Source organism: Mobula hypostoma, chromosome 16 (assembly GCF_963921235.1).
Source record: "Mobula hypostoma chromosome 16, sMobHyp1.1, whole genome shotgun sequence".
NCBI classification, from domain to species: domain Eukaryota; kingdom Metazoa; phylum Chordata; class Chondrichthyes; order Myliobatiformes; family Myliobatidae; genus Mobula; species Mobula hypostoma.
The window spans coordinates 64,304,765-64,326,583 of NC_086112.1; the positions used below are offsets into that span (position 1 = coordinate 64,304,765).

The 21,819-nt window shown below is 43.1% G+C and overlaps 1 protein-coding gene across 2 annotated transcripts in view; it reads left to right on the plus strand.

The window, feature by feature from the left end:
• The window catches only part of tmod1 (tropomodulin 1), a 98,904-nt gene that overhangs the window by 28,750 nt on the left and 48,335 nt on the right, over positions 1 to 21,819 (plus strand). For both annotated transcript variants that reach the window (XM_063069029.1, XM_063069030.1), the window contains exons 2-3: positions 1,785 to 1,956; positions 16,239 to 16,395. In XM_063069029.1, coding sequence (XP_062925099.1) covers positions 1,831 to 1,956; positions 16,239 to 16,395 — 283 coding nt within the window. In that variant the 5' untranslated portion in view covers positions 1,785 to 1,830. The remainder of the gene's footprint in view (positions 1 to 1,784; positions 1,957 to 16,238; positions 16,396 to 21,819) is intronic.

The window sequence follows — 21,819 nt, forward strand, 5'->3', positions numbered from 1 at the left end:
TTGCTATTTTGAATATGCTATGTATGTTTTGCACCTTGGCCCCAGAGGAATTCTGTTTTGTTTGGCTATGTCCATGTATGGTTGAATTGATTTGATTTTTGTGTCATTATCTTCAGATTTAGAGTCAGTTATTGTTCACATGAGCATACAGTGAAACACATAATTTGTGTTAACAACCAGCGTACCTAAGGATGTACTGGGGGCAGCCCATAAGTGTCGCCAAACATTCTGGTGCCAAGATAGCATGACCATAATGTTCATCAAAACAGTACAAGCAACAACATCAAAACAAAACATCATCAAAATAGGCCCTTTCCCACCCCGTCACACACAGAGGCAGACAGTTCTCCAACCCTTGCAGAGCCTGCAGGAAATTCCATGCGGTGGTCAAAGGTGTTTTTGTGCATAAGTCTTTCTATCAGGGCAGGTAATATGGTAAAGTCTAACTGAACGGAACATTGTGTGGCAACAGTGTTTTCTCTTTGATGATTAATTGCAGTCGTCAATGAGCAGCTTTCATATGTTTGGGAGGTAACGGAAGGGGCTGGGGAAACCCATGCAGTCACATAGGGAATGTGCAAGCTCCACGAGGACATCACTGGGGATCAGGATCAAGCATTGGTCATAGGGGCCACACGGCAGCAGGATGACCTGTTGCTCTGCAATTCGCTCACTGTTATACATTTGTTATTTTTCTCTTCTACAGCTGTTTGCCAGTGTTTGGGTTAAACCTAATATATCAATCTGCTAACAATAGTAGCTTAACCCAATAAAATTGGATAACTTGGGAGGATGCTTTCGAAATTGACACCGACATGTGCTAAGCCTGGTCACGTGGTCTTCAGTGCCAGTAAGGCCAGTGACACCCTCTCACCTCCCCCACGGTTGCCACTTGAGCCGACTGCTTAGGCCGGTCGGGAATTCGGCAAGGACAACGGCTGTGGGAACAACAGCAATGTGACTATAAATATGACAAAGTCAGCCAATGGATATTCCTGGAGATCTGGTCCAATGGGGTGTTGGTAATTCACAGCATGTATTAACATGTAAATTGTCAACAGTTTCAGAGGATAAAGAGATGCAAAACTCCAGAGGCTGCTTGAAATTATAACTCATGTTAACTTCTTTATTGAACGTCAAGAAAATTTAAGCATAGTAATTAGCTCTGCGAGTCCCCTTTCATAATGATTTTTTAATGTCATGCCTTTCTTCCTTTCTGGCCCAGAACAGGATGAACATAAGCATTCCAAGTACTTGTCAACTTTTTAGAGACTTTTAAAAGGTCATGTTTTAATTTCACATTTTAATTCCATTTTCTTTCCCTCTTTCTCTGTCAATGCCAATTTTCTCTCACTCACTTTCCTGTCTCACTACATCACTCCTGTTTCGTCACTCCTTAACTCTTGTGGTCTTGCAGTCAGGCTTAATATTCCCCAAGGATCAAGTGCCCTTTGCCTTCCCTTCCAGCAATTTACAGCACAGAATATGTTTTTGAAGCTGAAAAGCACAAAATAAAGACAAACAAATCGTGTGCCAGGTTGCTCTGCTTCAGTAAGGCTCTGTCTGATGTTTATCTAATTTCCCCCTGGGCTTATGTGAAAATTAAGCAGATAAATATGTTCAATTGAAATAAAATATGAACTGGGTTGTGTATGTTGATATTCAAGTAAAGAAATCTATTTTGTTTTATGCTGATGTTACAAATTGTACTTCCTTATAAAATGCCCCATCATTTTAAGTGACATCTTGATTCTAATGATCCCTTTTGTTTGTTCAAATTATAGGTACACTGAGATATTGCAAAGGAGTGCAAGAAAAGATTGATTTAACATGTCTACACCGTTTAAAAAAGAATTGGAAAAGTATAGAGATATTGATGAAGATGATCTCCTCCGAACGTTGTCAGTAGAGGAGATACAACAGTTGGAAGATGAGTTGGACGAATTAGATCCTGATGTATGTACAGTTATTGCTTATAATTTCCTTACAATAATTTGCTGCTTCCAGTACAAATTGCTGCAAAGCCTTGTAACTCAGCTATCTGCCCATCCAGGCCAATTCTCATTTCACTTTCTTCTTTTCCAAACACCTCTTCAACCAAACATCTGATACTTTTATGAATTTTAGCCTCAGTCTGTAAAGGGCTGCTTCAAGAATTCAGTTGGGATTGAAACAAATTGAAATTGATGATGTATTGCCTCGAGATCATTGTTGATTATGCATGACCCCCGTACTCCCAGTATAAGCATCCTGGGTTGTCTTGTATAGGTCATTTCTGAATAGATATGGGAATAACTGACCCGAAGTCTTGGGTTAAAGGTTACTTTGAATAATTATTAGACAAATTTGTACACAACTTTGAGTGTGCTATTTACATAGCTTTCTTCAAGTACAAAATGAAGAATTGTTCTAATTTTACTCCATTTTCTGAAAATTCTGTGGTATATCTTATCAGATGCAGGGTCATGGTTGACTTTTGAGTTGATCTTCTTGCCCATGAGTGGGATATTGATACATTTGAAGCTGAAATATATTAAAACCCGAAGCAGTCGAGCTTGTTTGAAAAGTTTGCTGTTTTTCTATAGCTATGACAAATGAGTGGTGGGGGACTTTGACGATGGACACCACCTTTCTGAGACACCGCTCCTTGAGGATGTCTTGGATACTACAGAGGTTGGTACCCATGATGAAGCTGGCTAATTTTGCAAGTTTCTGCAACCTACTGTGATCTTGTGCTCTAGCACCCCCCCCCCCCCGCCACCCCATTTACAGGGAGATGCAGCCAGTCAGAATGCACTCCATGGTACATCTGTGGAAGTTTTCATGTGTTTTAGTTGACAAACCAAATCTCCTCAAACTCCTAATGAAATATACCTGTTGTCTTGCCTTCTCTATAGCTGCATCAATATGTTGTGTCCAGGTTAGGTCCTCGGAGAGATCGACACCCAGGAACTTGAAATTGCTCACTCTCTCCACTTCTGATCCCTCTATGAGGATTGGTTTGGGTTCCCTTGTCTTACCCTTCCTGAAGTCCACAATCAGCTCTTTGGTTTTACTGACGTTGAGTGCAAGGTTGTTGCTGCCAGATCCTTCCTGAGCAGCACCTGCAGTAATTGCCAGGACTAGAATAAGTGGCCTTTAATACCTGCTTCCATTTAGCAAGCTCTGATTTCAGCTAATGGAGTATTTTCACTTTTCACTCTCACCAGTTTTACCTGGGGTCCTTAATGCCCCACATTGTCACCACTACATTGATATCAAGGGCAGTAGCTCTCCTTCCTTTTGTGGAATTTACCTCTGACCATGCTTTTGCTGTTGAACATGCATGTGGTGGTGTTCCGTAGCTTCACAGGTTGGCATCTCGTGTAGGCGTTCCTGGTGCTGCTCTCTGTATTCCTCATTGAACCGTGATTTACCTCCTAGCTTGACAGTAGTGTTGGAGTGATGGAGATGCCAAACCATGACGTCACATATTGCAGAAGAAGACACCATATGAGTTACATTGCCTCGTTTGACTTGAGCTGCCAGTTTCAAATCATCACCGTTAGCACGGTGTCGTCTCAGAGAAACATGAAGAATAACTTGCTGATTTCCACCTTTAACTGTCTCTGGAAGATGGACTCTGATGTACTTTATAACAGAAGTAGCGTCGAGCTTAGTGCTCAGATCTAGGTCCGTGTCAGAAACTGATTTATAGCCACACACAATGTTATGTATTTCTAGTACCAGTTATACTTGAGAATTATTTTCCCAGATGCAGATGTCCCACAATTATTTCATATTTTGTATATGTTCTGTTGAGTTAAAAAAAACTCATGTAAACACTGTCTCCCAGCATGGTATTGTTGAAGTCATTTTGAGTGGTTCTCTTTCTTAGAAAAGATTTATTTTAAACTAAGAATAACTGGATGAAAAGGGAGCCAACATGCCTTCTGTTTTTGTCTCCTTACTGTCCAATCTGTTGGGTGCAAGCAGCAGGTTAAATTGCAAAGTTCCAAGCATTGTTCTTCATTAAAATTTCAAGGAAAAGCCATGAAGTCAATAAATGTGGACATGTGATAGTTGTGTAGTGATGTTCTTGGACATTGTGTCTAGGGCTCTGAGGAATACCACAAATGCTTCTGCTTTATTTCTTTATCCCCCTAGGTGCAGTACTGGAAATATAACTATTGTCTTTATCATGCCATTCACAATTAACCCCATTCAGACTCTAATCAAACCAGAAGTTTGTTATCGAATGAGCTTTCACAGAATGGTAATATCAGGTGCTTAAAATTCTAGCCCCATCTATATGTGGAATCTTTCCCAAAGTTAACCCTTTCCATAACTCACTGCTCTATCCAACTATCCACTATCTTGTCGTTGTCATTAAGACACCCATATTTAGAAGTCCAACAGTTGTATAATGTAAGTGCCTGAGTCAGATTAGAAAGACAGCACTGTGGTGAAGTTATCACTGATAATCCTCTGAGCTGTAGAATGCTCAGTGACTGAGCCACAAATGGGCCTCAAGAAAATTTTCGTAACACCAGCAAACCGCTAATGTTCTGGCATTTAAATATATATTGTCTGGAGACAATGCACTGGAAATGTTTTGTTACAACATAAGCACCTACACCTACCTGTGAGGAACAAAATTGTGTCTTCCATCTGGGCACTTTGCAGCCTGTAAGAATTGATGCTGAATTCTCCCATTCTTTCTTTCGGAACTAGCCATTTGAGCCTGTCGTTCTTTGGCTTAGTTTTGTGTAGTCTGCCTTCCTGGGCAAGTCTCACAGCCTTGCAATTAGCTGCACATTACAATGACATGGAAGCACAATCCGACTCTCATTGCTATTAGTTGATTTGCTCTCACTGTATCAGAGATATTCTCTTAGATCCACCCGTTCTTCTCCCATTTTCTCTGCTACTGAAAACGAGCTTGTTTTCCAATCCTGATGAAGGGTCCCACACCCCACACCTGAAATGTTGACTCCTCCTCCCTCCACAAATGTTGCTAAGTTGTTGCAGTGTTTTCTCCATTTATTTCAGGCTTCCAGTAATGCTGTCTCGTAAACGAGCACCAGAGACAGGGGTGGAGGGCACAATGCAAGCCTATAGAGGTGGAATGTAGAGGCTTTGCTGGCCGCTCGCTGTGCAGAACCTACTCTCTCCTTGGCATTACGGGAGCTGCAAAGAACAGAGCCTTCAGGACCGTCACAGAACAAGCCTCCAGATGGCTATGGATCAAGAGGTGTGACCCATTGAACAATGGTGCTGGGACACAAGCCAGGGACTGATCAACCCTGGCTGAGTTGACGGGACGAGAGTGTCTGATGTTGAAACACCTGATGACCCCAGGCTACATCACTGATGATGTGTCCCAGCACATCCTAGGATGTATTTCAGCACCTTTGATATTCTCTTCGATTTACTTTGGCTGCAACTATTTTTCGCAAAAGCAGTCTACTTCTTTCGCCATTACATTTAGCTACACTGCTGGCAGTCGTCAATGTCATTCATAAATGGTAGAAACCAGACACATCTGCAAAGGCAGAATAACTCTGACTGATTTGCAGATCTCCAAGTTGAATCGAATGCAATTGCTGAAATGATCTTCACCAACACATGAGCACAGTTTGGAAAGAAGTAAAAGAGTCTTCATGATTTAACTTCAAGCAAACAGTAAACACACTGCTGATTTACTGCAGCTATCCAATGTAACATACTGTATGACCAGAAGAAAATTTAATATATTACATATTGGTAATTCAGTGGCTATGAGTGTGTGATTTACAGTTAAAGACAAGTATGCTGTTGCATTTGGACTACATAATGAGTGTTGGGGTAAAGAATTTGCACAAAAAAAGGAAACAGTATTTCAGTATTAATTCCCTACAAGTTGAACCCTTTGGCCCCATATTTGAGATGAATATTTCGCCTAAGTGGGATAAGATTGATGCTTGTTCCTGCTCGTGACACTCCTTGCAAGTTAAGGAATTTATTAGTGGACAAATGCATATAATTGCATAAATATTATTCTTCATGATTAAAGACACATATTCCACATAGTAATATAAACAATACCGTGGGTGAAGTTCCATCAGTGATTTTCCATTTATCTGGTAGTTCAGCGAAGAGAATCAAGCCTTGATTTTAACTACTCCAAACTGATAGCATCTGAGTCTGTGTGACGTTGGTAGCTTAGAATAACAAGTGTGTTTCCCTCCTGTTTTCTCTCTCCCCTCCTGTGGTGTATATAAACATTTCTTTCAATGAAGGCTTTAACCCTTAGCCAGCAACAGTGCGTGACCCATGATGTTTTGAAATTCATCCCCTGCTGCTTGCAGAGAATGTTCTTTGTTACAGCTCTCCCCCACCAGGAGCAGTCAGCAGAGGGGCGTATCCAGGCATGTCCAGTTACAACCTATATACATGGTTTACCACACCCGCCATTTGCAATTATGAGCAGCAGTGCTACAGAGGCTTCACTTCAGGCCCTGTCCGATATTAATTATTTTTCTCCCACACATGAGACAGAGCCAATTTACCTGCAGGAAGGAATCAAGCACACCAGGAATTGACCAAAACAGCCAGATTTGGTAATTCATATAGTTAATATCAATTAATATCGTTGTATCCGTGACTTCCTTGCCTGCTCAGCTCCACCCTCCAATCCTCCTCCGGACACCTATCCCTGCTACACCTCCTCCCTCATCTCCGTTCAGGGCCCCAAACAGTCCTTCCAGGTGAGGCAGCACTTCACATGGGGATCCATCGCTGTCAGTTATTGCGTCCAATGCTTGAAGTGTGGCCTCACCTACATCAGTGAGACCCAAACACAAATTGGGGAGTCAGGGTGCCTTCTCTCAACCCACTGCAACAGTCAGGATATGCCGGAGGACAGCCATTTTAATTCCACTTCCCATTCCCACGTTGCCGTGCCTGTCCTCTACTTCCTCTACTGCCATATTGAGGGCAGACACAGAATGAAGGAGCAACACCTCATGTTCCATCATGACGGCATCAAAAATGATTTCTCTAACTTCTAGTAGACACTTCTCTCTGTCCCTCTGTTTGTTTTCCCCTATCCCTCCGGCCCCATTCCTCCTTCTTACCTGCCTTCAAAACCTGTCCATCACCTACACCCCCCTTCCCTTTGGTTCCATACCACTCCCCTTTCTTCCTCTCCTATCAGATTCCATCTTCTTCAGCCCTTTGCCTCTTCCACCAATCACCTCCTAGCTTCCCCCATCATACCCTCTCCCCTCTCACCTGAATTCACCTGTCACCTGCCCATTTGTGCCCTTGCCCTCCCCCACACCCTTCAGTTCTGGCTTCTGCCAGATTCCTTTCCAGTCCTAATGAAGGGTCTCAGCCTGAAACATTGGCTTCATAGATGCTGTCAAGATGCAAAGTTCCTCATTTTGTGGGCGTTGCTCCAGATTTCCAGCATCTGTCTCTGTGCAAGACAGAAAGATATAGAAATAGAGCCAATTCCTCGGGTTAGTACTGATCTTTCCTTATGGGCCAGGAGGAGCAGGATGTCCCTCTGATCTCACAAGGTAGCCTCCTTTAAACCAGGCTACATAATCTTTACCTTAATCTGACTCTACACCAACCCCACACTGCCCTCTGTCCCAGTGACCATCTGATCTTAGCACTGCCCTTTCCCTAACTAGGTGTTGATTTCCTCTCTCTTGTACAGCATGGTAGAATCTGAGTAATGATTAGCATAGCACCTTACAGTGCCAGTGATCAGAAGTTTGGGTTTAATTCCCACGTCTGCCTGTACGGACTTTGTACACCCTCTCCATGATCAGTATGTTTTCTCTGGGTGCTCCAGTTTCTTCCCACATGCCAAAAAAGACGTACAGTTTAGGATTAGTAAATCATGGGCATGCTACGTTGGTGCTGGTAGTATAGTGACACTTACAGGCTACCCCCAACACATCGCCATTGATGATGCAAATGGTGCATTTCACTGTATGTTTCAATGTTCTGATGTATATGTGACAAATAAAGCTAATCTTCTAATCCACCCACTAGGCTGAGATCAGGTCAGTTGGTAGTCAGGCCAGAGTAGCATTCTATGTAAATGAGGTCCTGTTATTAAACCAGAATCAGGTTTAATATCACCGGCATATGTCACGAAATTTGCTGATTTGCGGCGGCAGTCCATTGCAATACATAATAATAAAATCACTATAATTTATAATAAGGAATATATATTTAAAAATTAATTAAGTAAATAGTGCAGAAAGAGAGGAATGAGAAAGGGCATGTCCTGGGTGATGGGAATCCGTAATGATGGATACTTCTTTTCTGACGCGTTACCTTTTGAAGGTGTCCTGGATGCTGGGGAGGCTGGTGCCCCTGATGGAGCTGGCTGAGTTTACAACTTTCTGCAGCTTATTCTGATCCTGTGCAGTGGCCCCTTCAAGCCAGATGATGCTGCAGCCAGTAAGAATGCTCTCCATGCTACATCTGTAGTGACCGCATGCGTTTCCTCCGGGTCTCCGGTTTCCTTCCACGTTCCAGTTGCTAGGTTACTTGGTCATTGTAAATTGTCCCGTGATTAGGCTAGCATTAAATCAGGGGGTTGCTGGACAGCATGGCACAAAGGGCCGGAAGGGCCAGTCCTGCACTGTATCTCAATAAATAAATAAATACTTTGCAAACGTCTTTGGTGACATACCAAGTGTGCTCAATCTCCTAATGAAATAAAGTGCTGTCACGTTTTCTTTACCATTGAATCAGTATGCTGGGTCCAGGAGAGATCTGAAGGTCTTAGTGACAGTGCATTTTATTTGTCATATCTGCTGTTCCCGACACCATCCCAGCTGCTCCTTAAGTAGTCGTGGACTGAGGATGTCCACAAATTGCTGGGGAAGGATACCTTAAGGAGATCCCTAAACCATTGCTTCTGCTCTCATAGAGATCGCAGGTTATAGCAGAATGCAAAGTGTCCTTTACGAGTCTGCTTAAGAATAGTATGGCTTGCTTATGTGAGCTGACTGAATGCAAGTAGAGGCTTAGTGCTGAGGGTGGTAGGCACTGTATATTGTACTGTAAAGAGTTCATAACATCAGCATTGAAGAAATCTATCCAGTGCTCTAGAGCAATTGCTGTAGGTAAATCATGCTTCTGGGACCACTGATAGACTATGACATTGGGCCAAGTTTTCAAAATGCTCTTTTTCTCAGAGGGTCATATGTTGTGCTAGCGCACAAACTGAAGTAATCATGGGCTTTTTCAGAATGGTATTTGTTATGGTTATGATCAAAAATCAGATCCTTTAAATAATGATATAGTCCATCTCCAAAGGTGAAATGCTCTACAGGTATAACTCAGGATCAAGTTCACGATGAATTTCCATAGAGTGATATCTGTTGCAACTTGTGTTAGTCACTGCCTTGATCACAGAAAGGTGCTGATGATCTTGTGCTGTAGGAACTGGTTACTGTATTCTAATCCGTTTTAAGGACCAGTTCAATTAAGCACCACAAATCGTCACTTTGCAAGTTTCCACGCCAATCTACCCCTTCTTAGAGGTGATAAAAAAATAAATCAAGGAAGGTAGTGCACCCGTGGCTGACAAGAGAAATTAGGGATAGTATCAATTCCAAAGAAGAAGCATACAAATTAGCCAGAGAAAGTGGCTCACCTGAGGACTGGGAGAAATTCAGAGTTCGGCAGAGGAGGACAAAAGGCTTAATTAGGAAGGGGAAGAAAGATTATGAGAGAAAACTGGCAGGGAACATTAAAAACAGACTGTAAAAGCTTTTATAGATATGTAAAAAGGAAAAGACTGGTAAAGACAAATGTAGGTCCCCTGCAGACAGAAACAGGTGAATTGATTATGGGGAGCAAGGACATGGCAGACCAATTGAATAATTACTTTGGTTCTGTCTTCACTAAGGAGGACATAAATAATCTTCCAGAAATAGTAGGGGACAGAGGGTCCAGTGAGATGGAGGAACTGAGCGAAATACATGTTAGTAGGGAAGTGGTGTTAGGTAAATTGAAGGGATTGAAGGCAGATAAATCCCCAGGGCCAGATGGTCTGCATCCTAGAGTGCTTAAGGAAGTAGCCCAAGAAATAGTGGATGCATTAGTGATAATTTTTCAAAACTCGTTAGATTCTGGACTAGTTCCTGAGGATTGGAGGGTGGTTAATGTAACTCCACTTTTTAAAAAAGGAGGGAGAGAGAAACCGGGGAATTATAGACTGGTTAGCCTAACGTCGGTGGTGGGGAAACTGCTGGAGTCAGTTATCGAGGATGTGATAACAGCACATTTGGAAAGCGGTGAAATGATTGGACAAAGTCAGCATGGATTTGTGAAAGGAAAATCATGTCTGACGAATCTCATAGAATTTTTTGAGGATGTAACTAGTAGAGTGGATAGGGGAGAACCAGTGGATGTGGTATATTTGGATTTTCAAAAGGCTTTTGACAAGGTCCCACACAGGAAATTAGTGTGCAAACTTAAAGCACACGGTATTGGGGGTAAGGTATTGGTGTGGGTGGAGAATGGCAGACGGGAAGCAAAGAGTGGGAATAAACGGGACCTTTTCAGAATGGCAGGCGGTGACTAGTGGGGTACCACAAGGCTCAGTGCTGGGACCCCAGTTGTTTACAATATATATTAATGACTTAGATGAGGGAATTAAATGCAGCATCTCCAAGTTTGCGGATGACACGAAGCTGGGTGGCAGTGTTAGCTGTGAGGAGGATGCTAAGAGGATGCAGGGTGACTTGGATAGGTTGGGTGAGTGGGCAAATTCATGGCAGATGCAATTTAATGTGGATAAATGTGACTCTCACAACTATCTGGACTATTCCTCTTCTCACCCTGTCTCTTGCAAAAACGCCATCCCCTTCTCGCAATTCCTCCGTCTCCGCCGCATCTGCTCTCAGGATGAGGCTTTTCATTCTAGGACGAGGGAGATGTCTTCATTTTTTAAAGAAAGGGGCTTCCCTTCCTCCACTATCAACTCTGCTCTTAAACGCATCTCCCCCATTTCACGTACATCTGCTCTCACTCCATCCTCCCACCACCCCACTAAGAATAGGGTTCCCCTGGTCCTCACCTACCACCCCACCAGCCTCCGGGTCCAACATATTATTCTCCGTAACTTCCGCCACCTCCAACGGGATCCCACCACTAAGCATATCTTTCCCTCCCCCCCTCTCTCTGCATTCCGCAGGGATCGCTCCCTACACAACTCCCTTGTCCATTCGTCCCCCCCATCCCTCCCCACTGATCTCCCTCCTGGCACTTATCCGTGTAAGCGGAACAAGTGCTACACATGCCCTTACACTTCCTCACCACCATTCAGGGCCCCAAACAGTCCTTCCAGGTGAGGCATCACTTCACCTGTGAGTCGACTGGGGTGATATACTGCGTCCGGTGCTCCCGATGTGGCCTTTTATATATTGGTGAGACCCGACGCAGACTGGGAGACCGCTTTGCTGAACATCTACGCTCTGTCCGCCAGAGAAAGCAGGATCTCCCAGTGGCCACACATTTTAATTCCACATCCCATTCCCATTCTGACATGTCTATCCACGGCCTCCTCTACTGTAAAGATGAAGCCACACTCAGGTTGGAGGAACAACACCTTATATTCCGTATGGGTAGCCTCCAACCTGATGGCATGAACATTGACTTCTCTAACTTCCGCTAGGCCCCACCTCCCCCTCGTACCCCATCTGTTACTCTTTTTAATGCACACATTCTTTCTCTCACTCTCCTTTTTCTCCCTCTGTCCCTCTGAATATACCTCTTGCCCATCCTCTGGGTCACCCCCCCCCGTCTTTCTTCCCGGACCTCCTGTCCCATGATCCTCTCGTATCCCCTTCTGCCTATCACCTGTCCAGCTCTCGGCTCCATCCCTCCCCCTCCTGTCTTCTCCTATCATTTTGCATCTCCCCCTCCCCCTCCAGCTTTCAAATCCCTTACTCACTCTTCCTTCAGTTAGTCCTGACGAAGGGTCTCGGCCTGAAACGTCGACTGCGCTTCTTCCTATAGATGCTGCCTGGCCTGCTGCGTTCACCAGCAACTTTGATGTGTGTTGCTTAAATGTGAAGTTATCCACTTTGGTGGCAAAAATAGGAAAACAGATTATTATCTGAATGGTGGCCGATTAGGAAAAGGGGAGGTGCAATGAGACCTGGGTGTCGTTATACACCAGTCATTGAAAGTGGGCATGCAGGTACAGCAGGCAGTGAAAAAGGCGAATGGTATGCTGGCATTTATAGCGAGAGGATTCGAGTACAGGAGCAGGGAGGTACTACTGCAGTTGTACAAGGCCTTGGTGAGACCACACCTGGAGTATTGTGTGCAGTTTTGGTCCCCTAATCTGAGGAAAGACATCCTTGCCATAGAGGGAGTACAAAGAAGGTTCACCAGATTGATTCCTGGGATGGCAGGACTTTCATATGAAGAAAGACTGGATGAACTGGGCTTGTACTCGTTGGAATTTAGAAGATTGAGGGGGGATCTGATTGAAACGTATAAGATCCTAAAGGGATTGGACAGGCTAGATGCAGGAAGATTGTTCCCGATGTTGGGGAAGTCCAGAACGAGGGGCCACAGTTTGAGGATAGAGGGGAAGCCTTTTAGGACCGAGATTAGGAAAAACTTCTTCACACAGAGAGTGGTGAATCTGTGGAATTCTCTGCCACAGGAAACAGTTGAGGCCAGTTCATTGGCTATATTTAAGAGGGAGTTAGATATGGCTCTTGTGGCTACGGGGGTCAGGGGGTATGGAGGGAAGGCTGGGGCGGGGTTCTGAGTTGGAGGATCAGCCATGATCATAATAAATGGCGGTGCAGGCTCGAAGGGCCAAATGGCCTACTCCTGCACCTATTTTCTATGTTTCTATGTTTCTATAACGTCCATCTGCCATTAGCACTGGCAATAACTCATCATGGTGCACAGTGGTGGTGATTCTGTCTCAATCCTGCTCATCCGACCTGGAGCATCTAGTGACCAAGTGTCATTCATTTTATTTGCTATGGGAGTTTTCCGCTATCATCCTGGTAGCGGTGTACATTCCAACCCTGGCCAGTCAGGCAGGCACTGGAGGAGCTGAGCACTGTAATCATCAGTCCATTGTCTTCCCTATCATTCAACCAGGCCAGCTGTGACAACCCGCCAACATATCACCTGTGGAACCAGAGCCAACACACTTGCCCACTGTAACACCACCATCAGGAATACTTACCGTGCCATCTCACACCCATACTTTGGGAAGTCCAATCACCCGGCTATACTTCTACTCCCAGTGCATAAGTAGAGACTAAAGACTGCTGTACCAGTAATAAGGTCGAAGATAGTGTTGTCAAGGGAGGTGGAGGAGTGCTTTAGGTCAGTGGACTGGACAATATTTAGAGATTCATCTTCGAATCTGAATGAATACCCCACAGTTGTAACCAACTTCATGAAGACCTGTGTGGATGAGTGTGTGCCTTCAAAAACGTACTAGGCATACCCAAACCAAAAGCTGTGGATGAACCAGGAGATTCGTCATTTGCTAAGAGCTAGTTCTCTGGTATTCAAGACTGGTGATCCAGAACTATACAAGAAGTTGAGGTACAACCTACAGAAGTCCAACTGAAGAATGAAAAAAGCAATGTTGTTTGAAGTTAGAGATGAAATCAGATGCAAGTTAGCTCTGGCAGGATATGCAGATCATTACTTCCTACTAAGTGACACCTAACATCATGAATGGGGGTGATACTTCACTCCAAGATGAGCTCAATGACGTTTATGCACGCATTGAAAGAGAGAATAAAACTACACCTGTGTGAATCTCTGCAGCATCTGGTGACCCTGAAATCTCTGTCTTGAAGGTCAATGTCAGAATATCGTTCAAGAGGGTGAACCCTCGCAAGTCGTTAGGCCCTGATGGTGTACCTGTCAGAGCACTGAATACCTGTGCCAACCAAATGGCGGGAGTATTCAAGGATATCTTCAATCTCTCATGCTGCTGTTGGAGGTTCACATCTGCTTCAAAATGGTGACATTATACCTGTGCCCAACAAGACCAGGGTGAGCTGCCTCAAGGACTATCACCCGGTGACACTCGCATCTCCGTGATGAAGTGCTTTGAGAGGTTGGTCATGGCCAGAATCATCTCCTGCCTAAGCAAGGGCCTGGATCAACTGCAATCTGCCTATTGCCACAATACATCTACAGCAGATGCGATCCCACTGGCTCTCGATTCGGCCTCAGATCACCTGGACAATAGTAATATTTATGTCAGGCTGCTATTTATCGATTACAGCTCAGCGTTCAACACAACCATACACTCAGTTCTAATCAACAAGCTACAAAACCTGAGCCTCTGTACCTTCTTCTGCAACTGGATCCTTGACTTCCTCACTGAGACACCACAGTTTGTGTGGATCCGAAATAATATCTCCTCCTTGCTAGCGATCAACACTGGCGACCTCAAGGATGAGTGCTGAACCCACGGTGCTACTCCCTCTACACCCATCAATGTGTGGCTAGACACAGCACAAATGCCATCTATAAATTTCTTGATGATAAAGCTATTGCAGGCTGAATTTCAGATGGTGATGAGAAGACCTACAGGAGTGAGATCGATGAACTGGTTGAGTGATGTTGTGGCAACAACCTTGCACTCAACATCACTGAGACCAGGAACTGATTGTGGAACTCAGGAAGAGGAAGTTGAGGGAAGACACAGCAGTCCTCACTGAAAGATCAGAAGTGGAAGGGGTGAGCAGTTTCCCAAGTTCCTGGGTGTCAAAATCTCTGATGATCTACCCTGGGACAAACATATTGATGTAATTACAAAGAAGATACAACATTGCATTTGCTTCATTAGGAGTTTAAGGAGATTTGTTATGTCAGCAAAGCCTCTAGCAAATTTCTACAGATGTACCATGGAGAGAATTCTAACTGGTTGCATCACCGTCTGGTACGGAGGGGCCAATGCACAGGATCAGGAAAAGCTACAGAGGGTTGCAAACTCAGCTTCATCATGGGTACTAGCCTCCTCAGCATCCAGGACTCCTTCAAAAGGCAATGCCTCAAAAATGGCGGCATCCACTATTAAGGATCTCCATCACCCAGGACCTGCCCTCTCCTCATTGTTACCACCAGGGAGAAGGTACAGGAGCCTGAAGACACAAAGACACACACTCAACATGTTAGGAACACCTTCTTCCCCTCCATCGTCAGATTTCTGAATGGACACTGAAACAACCCATGAACATCCCATCTCACTATTTTTTTGCTCTCTTTTTGATGTGATTCTCGTTCTGCCTTCCATGTAAGCCGCCCACCAGCCATGTTCAGCATCTCCTGACCTACATGTAGCAGAATTCAGATTCCCACATTGGCCACTTCAGAACACATGGAAATGGAACAGAAGCAAATTGTACTCAACTCTAAGAAAAGGACTTTTTGCAGAGTTATGGTATTTAAGCTTCTTGCTGTGATCGATGATAGCATATGACACCTCAGTCGTAGTAAGCCTGAGCTTGTGGTTTAATTGTGTTAGTACAGTGTAACTCCTAGTTATGCATGATGGATCAATCCAGGCACCGGAGAGAGTGAAGTCCTGGTTTAACTTCATGAGTGACTTGACCTGCTCCTGGATAGTTCTATAAACTTTTCCATTTTTGCTTTCATGGGGTCAGCTGGTGGTTGTTAAATGTTAAAGAGCATTTGGAACAGACTATTCCATTTTTGAGGAAAAAGCTCTTTCCTCTGATAGCGTTATGCTCTTTTGAACTTTAACACAAAATCTCACCAATTTATGAGACAAAGGCTTATACTTTTCTGTGACTGTTGATCCTGGTGCTGGTCAATGGGAGTAGATAGTTTAAATGGTTAGGCATGAACTAGATGGGCTGAAGGGCCCGTTTCTATGCTGTACTTTCCTATGACTCTATTACAAATGAATGTGCGATGATGGCAACAAAATGCCCCAGATGATGACCTTCTCTGAATCAAACTGTATAGTTTCTTGATACAATATCAAAAGCTTCAGAATAAAGTTTCAGCTATGTTGATGCCTAAAGGGAAAAGTTAAAATCCTAGTTGCTAGAAGCACTGATACATTTCCTGATTGGTTTTCATTGCATTGATACAGTGTCAATCAGGTTTGTGCGATTAATCTCTGCAAATGTATACATCTTCTCCGACTGAAGCATTTAAAAGAAGCTCTTATCCTGCAGCTTACATTGCTGATAAGTTATTTTTAATTCCCATTTCAGAATGACCTTCTACCCGCGGGATTAAGACAAAAAGATCAGACAAAAAAGGCGCCAACAGGTCCATTAAATAGAGATCAACTTCTGGAACACTTGGAGAAACAAGCAAAAGAATGTAAGGACAGAGAAGACTTGGTTCCGTACACAGGAGAAAAACGAGGTATGTAATTTTTAATGCAGTTACAAGGGCTGCATAATCTGTTTTTCTTCGAGTGCATGATGTTCTGTTTAATGGCTCATGTCATAGGTTAACATGGACTGATTTGTACTACTGTTATTTCCTGAGTCGTGTAAAGCTGTGAAGTTTTTACTTGAAAAGTCCATGCAGGCACTTGATCTATTTTTCTGACTCTGCCATTTCCTCTCTCTGTAGAAGCATCTCACTTACGCGGGTCTGGGGGATGTATATGAAACTTGGTTGAGTTAAAGCATCAGGACTCCATGAAAGTATGAGGGTATTATAAAAACCTTACACATCAGAATAGACTTCTGATAAGTTTCCCCATTGTTTGTGTAGATATTTTCTTTGAAGATATTCTTTCTCTTTCCTGCCCTGAATATAGTCACTTACTAATTGCAAGAGAAAGATGAAATGTCAGGTTGAGTCTTCAGTTAGTGAAGAGTACAGACAGTGAATTCCTGGTGAGACTATAATTAGCAGATGAAACCATTGTGTCTGTTGCTTTGATGTAGTCATATTATCTAACTGCATTTCTATTACCTTTTGTTCAGCACAATATGTCTAGCTCTTGCTGTTCTAAATAATCACTAAAATCAAATAGCATCTAGCAGTCTATACACAGACAATGTGAAACCAGAAGGTAAAACAGCATAATTACATCAACTGTCAAATATTTTTGTATGAGCCTTTGTTCAATGTAAGAGAATAAGATTTTCTATGTCTAAACTGAAACATTAATCCTTTTAATGTCATTGTAATGTCTACAATAAAACAAAGCAAAAACATAATTTTTTTCAGCTATTTGTATTGCCAATTGTGGAATTTAAATTTGTTCTCTGTTTTTATTCTAAAATGTAATAATTATGCTATCAGATAATAGATGTCTAAATTGATAACTTGAATGTAGTTGCTTTTTATTTGTAAAGGTGTCCATGAAGTTATTGCATTCATATAAAATACCTCTTTGTTTCACCAAATTATAATTGAAAGAGAGAAAACTGCTTCCTCGATAGGCAAGTCAAGCCCCACACTGTAGCTTCCTCTGGGTACTCTAATTTCCTCCCAAACATGTATTGGTTGGTAGGATCACACACAAAACGTCGGAGGAACTCAGCAGGCCAGGCAGCATCTATGGAAAAGGTACAGTTGACGTTTTGGGCCGAGACCCTTCAGCAGGACTGGAGAAAAAAATACTAAGGAGTAGATTTAAAAGGTGGGAGGAGCTTTTAAATCTACTCCTCATCTTCTTTTCTCCTGTCCTGCCAAGGTCTCGGCCTGAAACATTGACTATACTTTTTTCCATAGATGCTGCCTGGCCTGCTGAGTTCCTCCAGCATTTTGTGTGTGTTGCTTGGATTTCCAGCATCTGCAGATTTTCTCTTGTTTGTGATTGGTTGGTGGGATGATTGACCACCGTAAAATTGCCCTTCATGAGAAAGTGTATCGTAGAATCTGGGTGGAGTTGACTAAATCAAAGGGCCTTTTTTCATGCTTTAACAATAAAAAAATGCCAGCCTTGCTGTCAGACTCTGCATACGAAGAATAAATAAACAAAAACTGTAGCAAGCAAAGTCTGAAGGTTCATCTGTCAAAGATTAGCACTGAAGTTTTTTTTTGAAAAATGTTTTCCTCGACATTTCAGTTTTTTTTGTTATCCCTGAAAAAATATCATACAGCTTTATATTTTGTTTTTATTGATTCTGTAAAAATAGTTGTTTTGCTTTTATATGAACCTATGCTGTATGAATAGTTTATACTTTCTTGTAAAATTGAGTGTCTGTCAGTCACTGAATGTATCTGGATCCTTTGGTGACTGAACTGTGACCATTGATGGCAATGCTATTTATTTACATAGTGACTCTGAAAGCAGCCATAAATGTCCACTCAGAAAGGTATGAGGGCTTGCGGGAGAAAACGAAACATTTTTATTAACTTCTCCAAAGTGCGATTTGTTGTCGCCTCTAAGTAATATTCTGTAGTTCTTCGACCCAAATAAGTAAATGTGATTTCCGTCAGATACCACATAATTGTGTTTATGAAGTGCAAACTATCTTGTTTTGCTCTGAAACACATCTCTTAACTGCCTTTGGCTGTCTGCCTCCTTTCTGCTCGTAGAAGCTCTGTAGAAAGTGTCTCTATGTCTTAACTTAGGAACCTCTCTCATCTCTCCCACTTGAAGATCTACTTCAGTTTTCTTTCTCCGAAGCCTCTTGAGGTGTCTATCTGGGAAAGAGATTCTCTACTAATGTAGGTTGTTTAACTGCTTAGTGAGCTGTTGGTAATCTTGTATACCAATGTTTAATTGGAGTTAGACAATTAGCTTGTTTAATATAACTGGAAATTACAGCTTTGGGAGTGCTATGAAGACTGGGATATTTTTGGAAAAATATATAGAAGTTCAGAATTTTTTTGAAACTAGAAATGACGAACCTTCACCTTCAGTCACCTTGTGTTCTGTTGACATTAGAAGGGATAATTTATCTTCTAATTGTTCTCCAGTCAACTAACAGCAGCTCCACTGCCTGGGCAAAAATAGCAGGGACTGCATTCCATTTTCAGCTGTGTATTTATTTCCTGAGGAGATCTGCCAGCCAGTTGTCAGGAGGTGTTACATTGCACATTGCTCCAGGAGAGCCTCTGTTCCATTGCAATCTCCAGCTCCAACCAGCCGCTTTACTCCTATTCTCAAATTACTCACTACTTCACAGTAATTGACAGATCATCTTGCTAAATTTAGTTTGAGCATGGAATGCCTGCATGGTTACAGTTGAATTCTCCCATTTGTTTTAGAGTCATAGAGCACTATACCACAGAAACAGGTCCTTTGACCCGTCAGTCTGTGCTGAACACCCCACACTGGTCTGCAATGTTATTCTGCCTGGTCCCATTGACGTATACCTGAACCATCCCTCCATAACCCTCGCATCCATGTACTTATCCAAACTACTCTCAAACATTGCAATCGAACCCACGTCCACTGGCAGCTCGTTCCACACTCACACCACCCACTGAGTGAAGAAGTTCCCCCTCAGGTTCCACTTAAATATTTCACCTTTCACCCTTAACCAATGCCCTCTACTTCTAGCCTCAGCCAACCTCAGTGGAAAAAAAACCTGCTTGCATTTACCCTATCTATACCCTTATAACATTGTATACCTCTATCAAATCTCTCCCCATTTTCTCTCCCATACTTCAGGGAACAAAGTTCGAACCTATTCAACCTTTCCCTATAACTTGGGTCCTCAAGTCCCAGCAATATCTTTGTAAATTGACCATATTATAATCTAATATAGATAATCATTAATGTAGATGACAAACAACAAAGGAACCAGCATGAATCCCTGTGGCATACCACTAGTCACAAACGTCCAGTTAGAGAGGCAACTATCTGCTACCACTCTCTGGCCTGTCTTGCTAAGCCAATGTTGAACCCAATTTACTACTTCATCCTGAATGCCAAGGGGCTGAACCTTCTGGATGAGCCTCCCAAGTGGGACTTTGTCAAAGGCCTTGCTAAAGTCCATGTTGCTCTTAATACTTCACTTTTGAATAGCTTCTCACCTACCAAGCACATCTTTGCTGGAAAAATGCATTCCAATCCATGCTATCAGATCCTTTCTGATGCCACTTAAAATGGCCTTTCTCTGATTTAGAATGCCAACCCAAGGACTAGTCCTATCCTTCTCCGTAATTATCTTGAAATTAATGAACATCGAGTTCTTTACCGTATGGATGTCCTGATCAATATGTGGAAAGGTAAAATCACATTTCATCACAATCTTATTTTTCTTGCAACTGTCTGCTATCTCTCTACGAATTTGCTCACCAAAATCCCACAGACTATTGGGAGGTCAATAATATACAGAAACCAATATAATATGACCATTAATATAGACACCAACTTTTTTATTCCTCCACTCCACCCATATAGCCTTAGTAGACAAGATCGCCGATCTGTTCTTTCTGAGTATTGCCGTGACATTTCCCTGGTGAGTAAAGCCATCCCTCCCCCTTTAATACTTCCTCCTCTATCATGCAGAAAACCATGGAAATCCGGAACAATGAGATATTAACCATGTCTCAGTAATGGCTACAATTTCATACCCCACATGTTGGTTCATGCACTAAGCTCATCTGCCTTACCTGCATTGCATTGAAATAGATGCAACTCAGAACTTTAGTCCCACCATGCTCAACTTAGGGCTCCTGTCTTTGTTTGTAGGCTTAACATCTAGTTTCCCCACAACCACTCCAGTACCTGCACTTCACTCTGGTTCCTAGTCTCCTGCAACTCCAGTTTAAACCCCCTTGTGCAGCTGTTAGTCCCTCCCCAGTTCATCCCATCTGTACAGGTTCCACCTTCCCTGGAAGAGATCCCAATGATCCAAACATCTGAAGCCTTTTCTCCAGCACTATCTGCTTAGCCTTGTGTTAAACCGTATTATTTCCCTACTTCTTGCCTCATTAGTACGTGGCACAGTTAACAATCCTGAGATCACCACTCTCGAGGTCCTGTCCTTTGACTTAGCACCTAACTTCCTGAACTCACTCAGCAGATCCTTGTCAACATTCTTGCTTATGTCATTGGTACTGATGTGGACAATAACCTCTGGATGCTCACCTCTCCCTTTGGAATGTTAGGGACTTGGTCCGAGATGTCCCCGACCCTGGCAACTTGGAGACAACATACCATCCAGGAATCTCGGTCTTTCCCACAGAGTTTCCTGTCTGTTCCCATAACTAATAAATCCCCAAACTCTACTGCTCAGCTCTTCTCTTGCATTCCATTCTGAGTCACCGAGCCAGACTCAATGCCAGAGACCTGACTGCTGTGGTTTTCCTCTGCTGGTAAGTTTACTTTAGCCCCGCCTCGCCTCGCCAAAGACTCAGTCCCCCACTCTGACTCTGTCCCACTTAGGCAATGGCTTCTCTGCTTAAACCTAACTAATTCTTATTGGTCCTTGGCAAGTGTCTAATAATCCAAACAATCTCAAGCTCTGCCGAAAGTCTCGACAGGCCGTGCTCGCTTTTAAAATCCGGTGCAAAACTCCACAAGCAACTGACGCCGCAAACTCAGGCTGCCGGTCTGAAAATGTTTACACTCGCACTGTTACGGGCGGAAGTTCCCACTTGCTTCAAAAAGGCAACAATTATGCCAGTGTCTAAGAAGAATAACGTGAGGTGCCTTAATGACTATCGCCCCGTAGCACTCACATCGACAGTGATGAAATGCTTTGAGAGGTTGGTCATGACTAGACTGAACTCCTGCCTCAGCAAGGACCTGGACCCATTGCAATTTGCCTATCGCCACAATAGGTCAACAGCAGACGCAATCTCAATGGCTCTCCACAAGGCTTTAGACCACCTGGACAACACAAATGCCGATATCAGGATGCTGTTCAT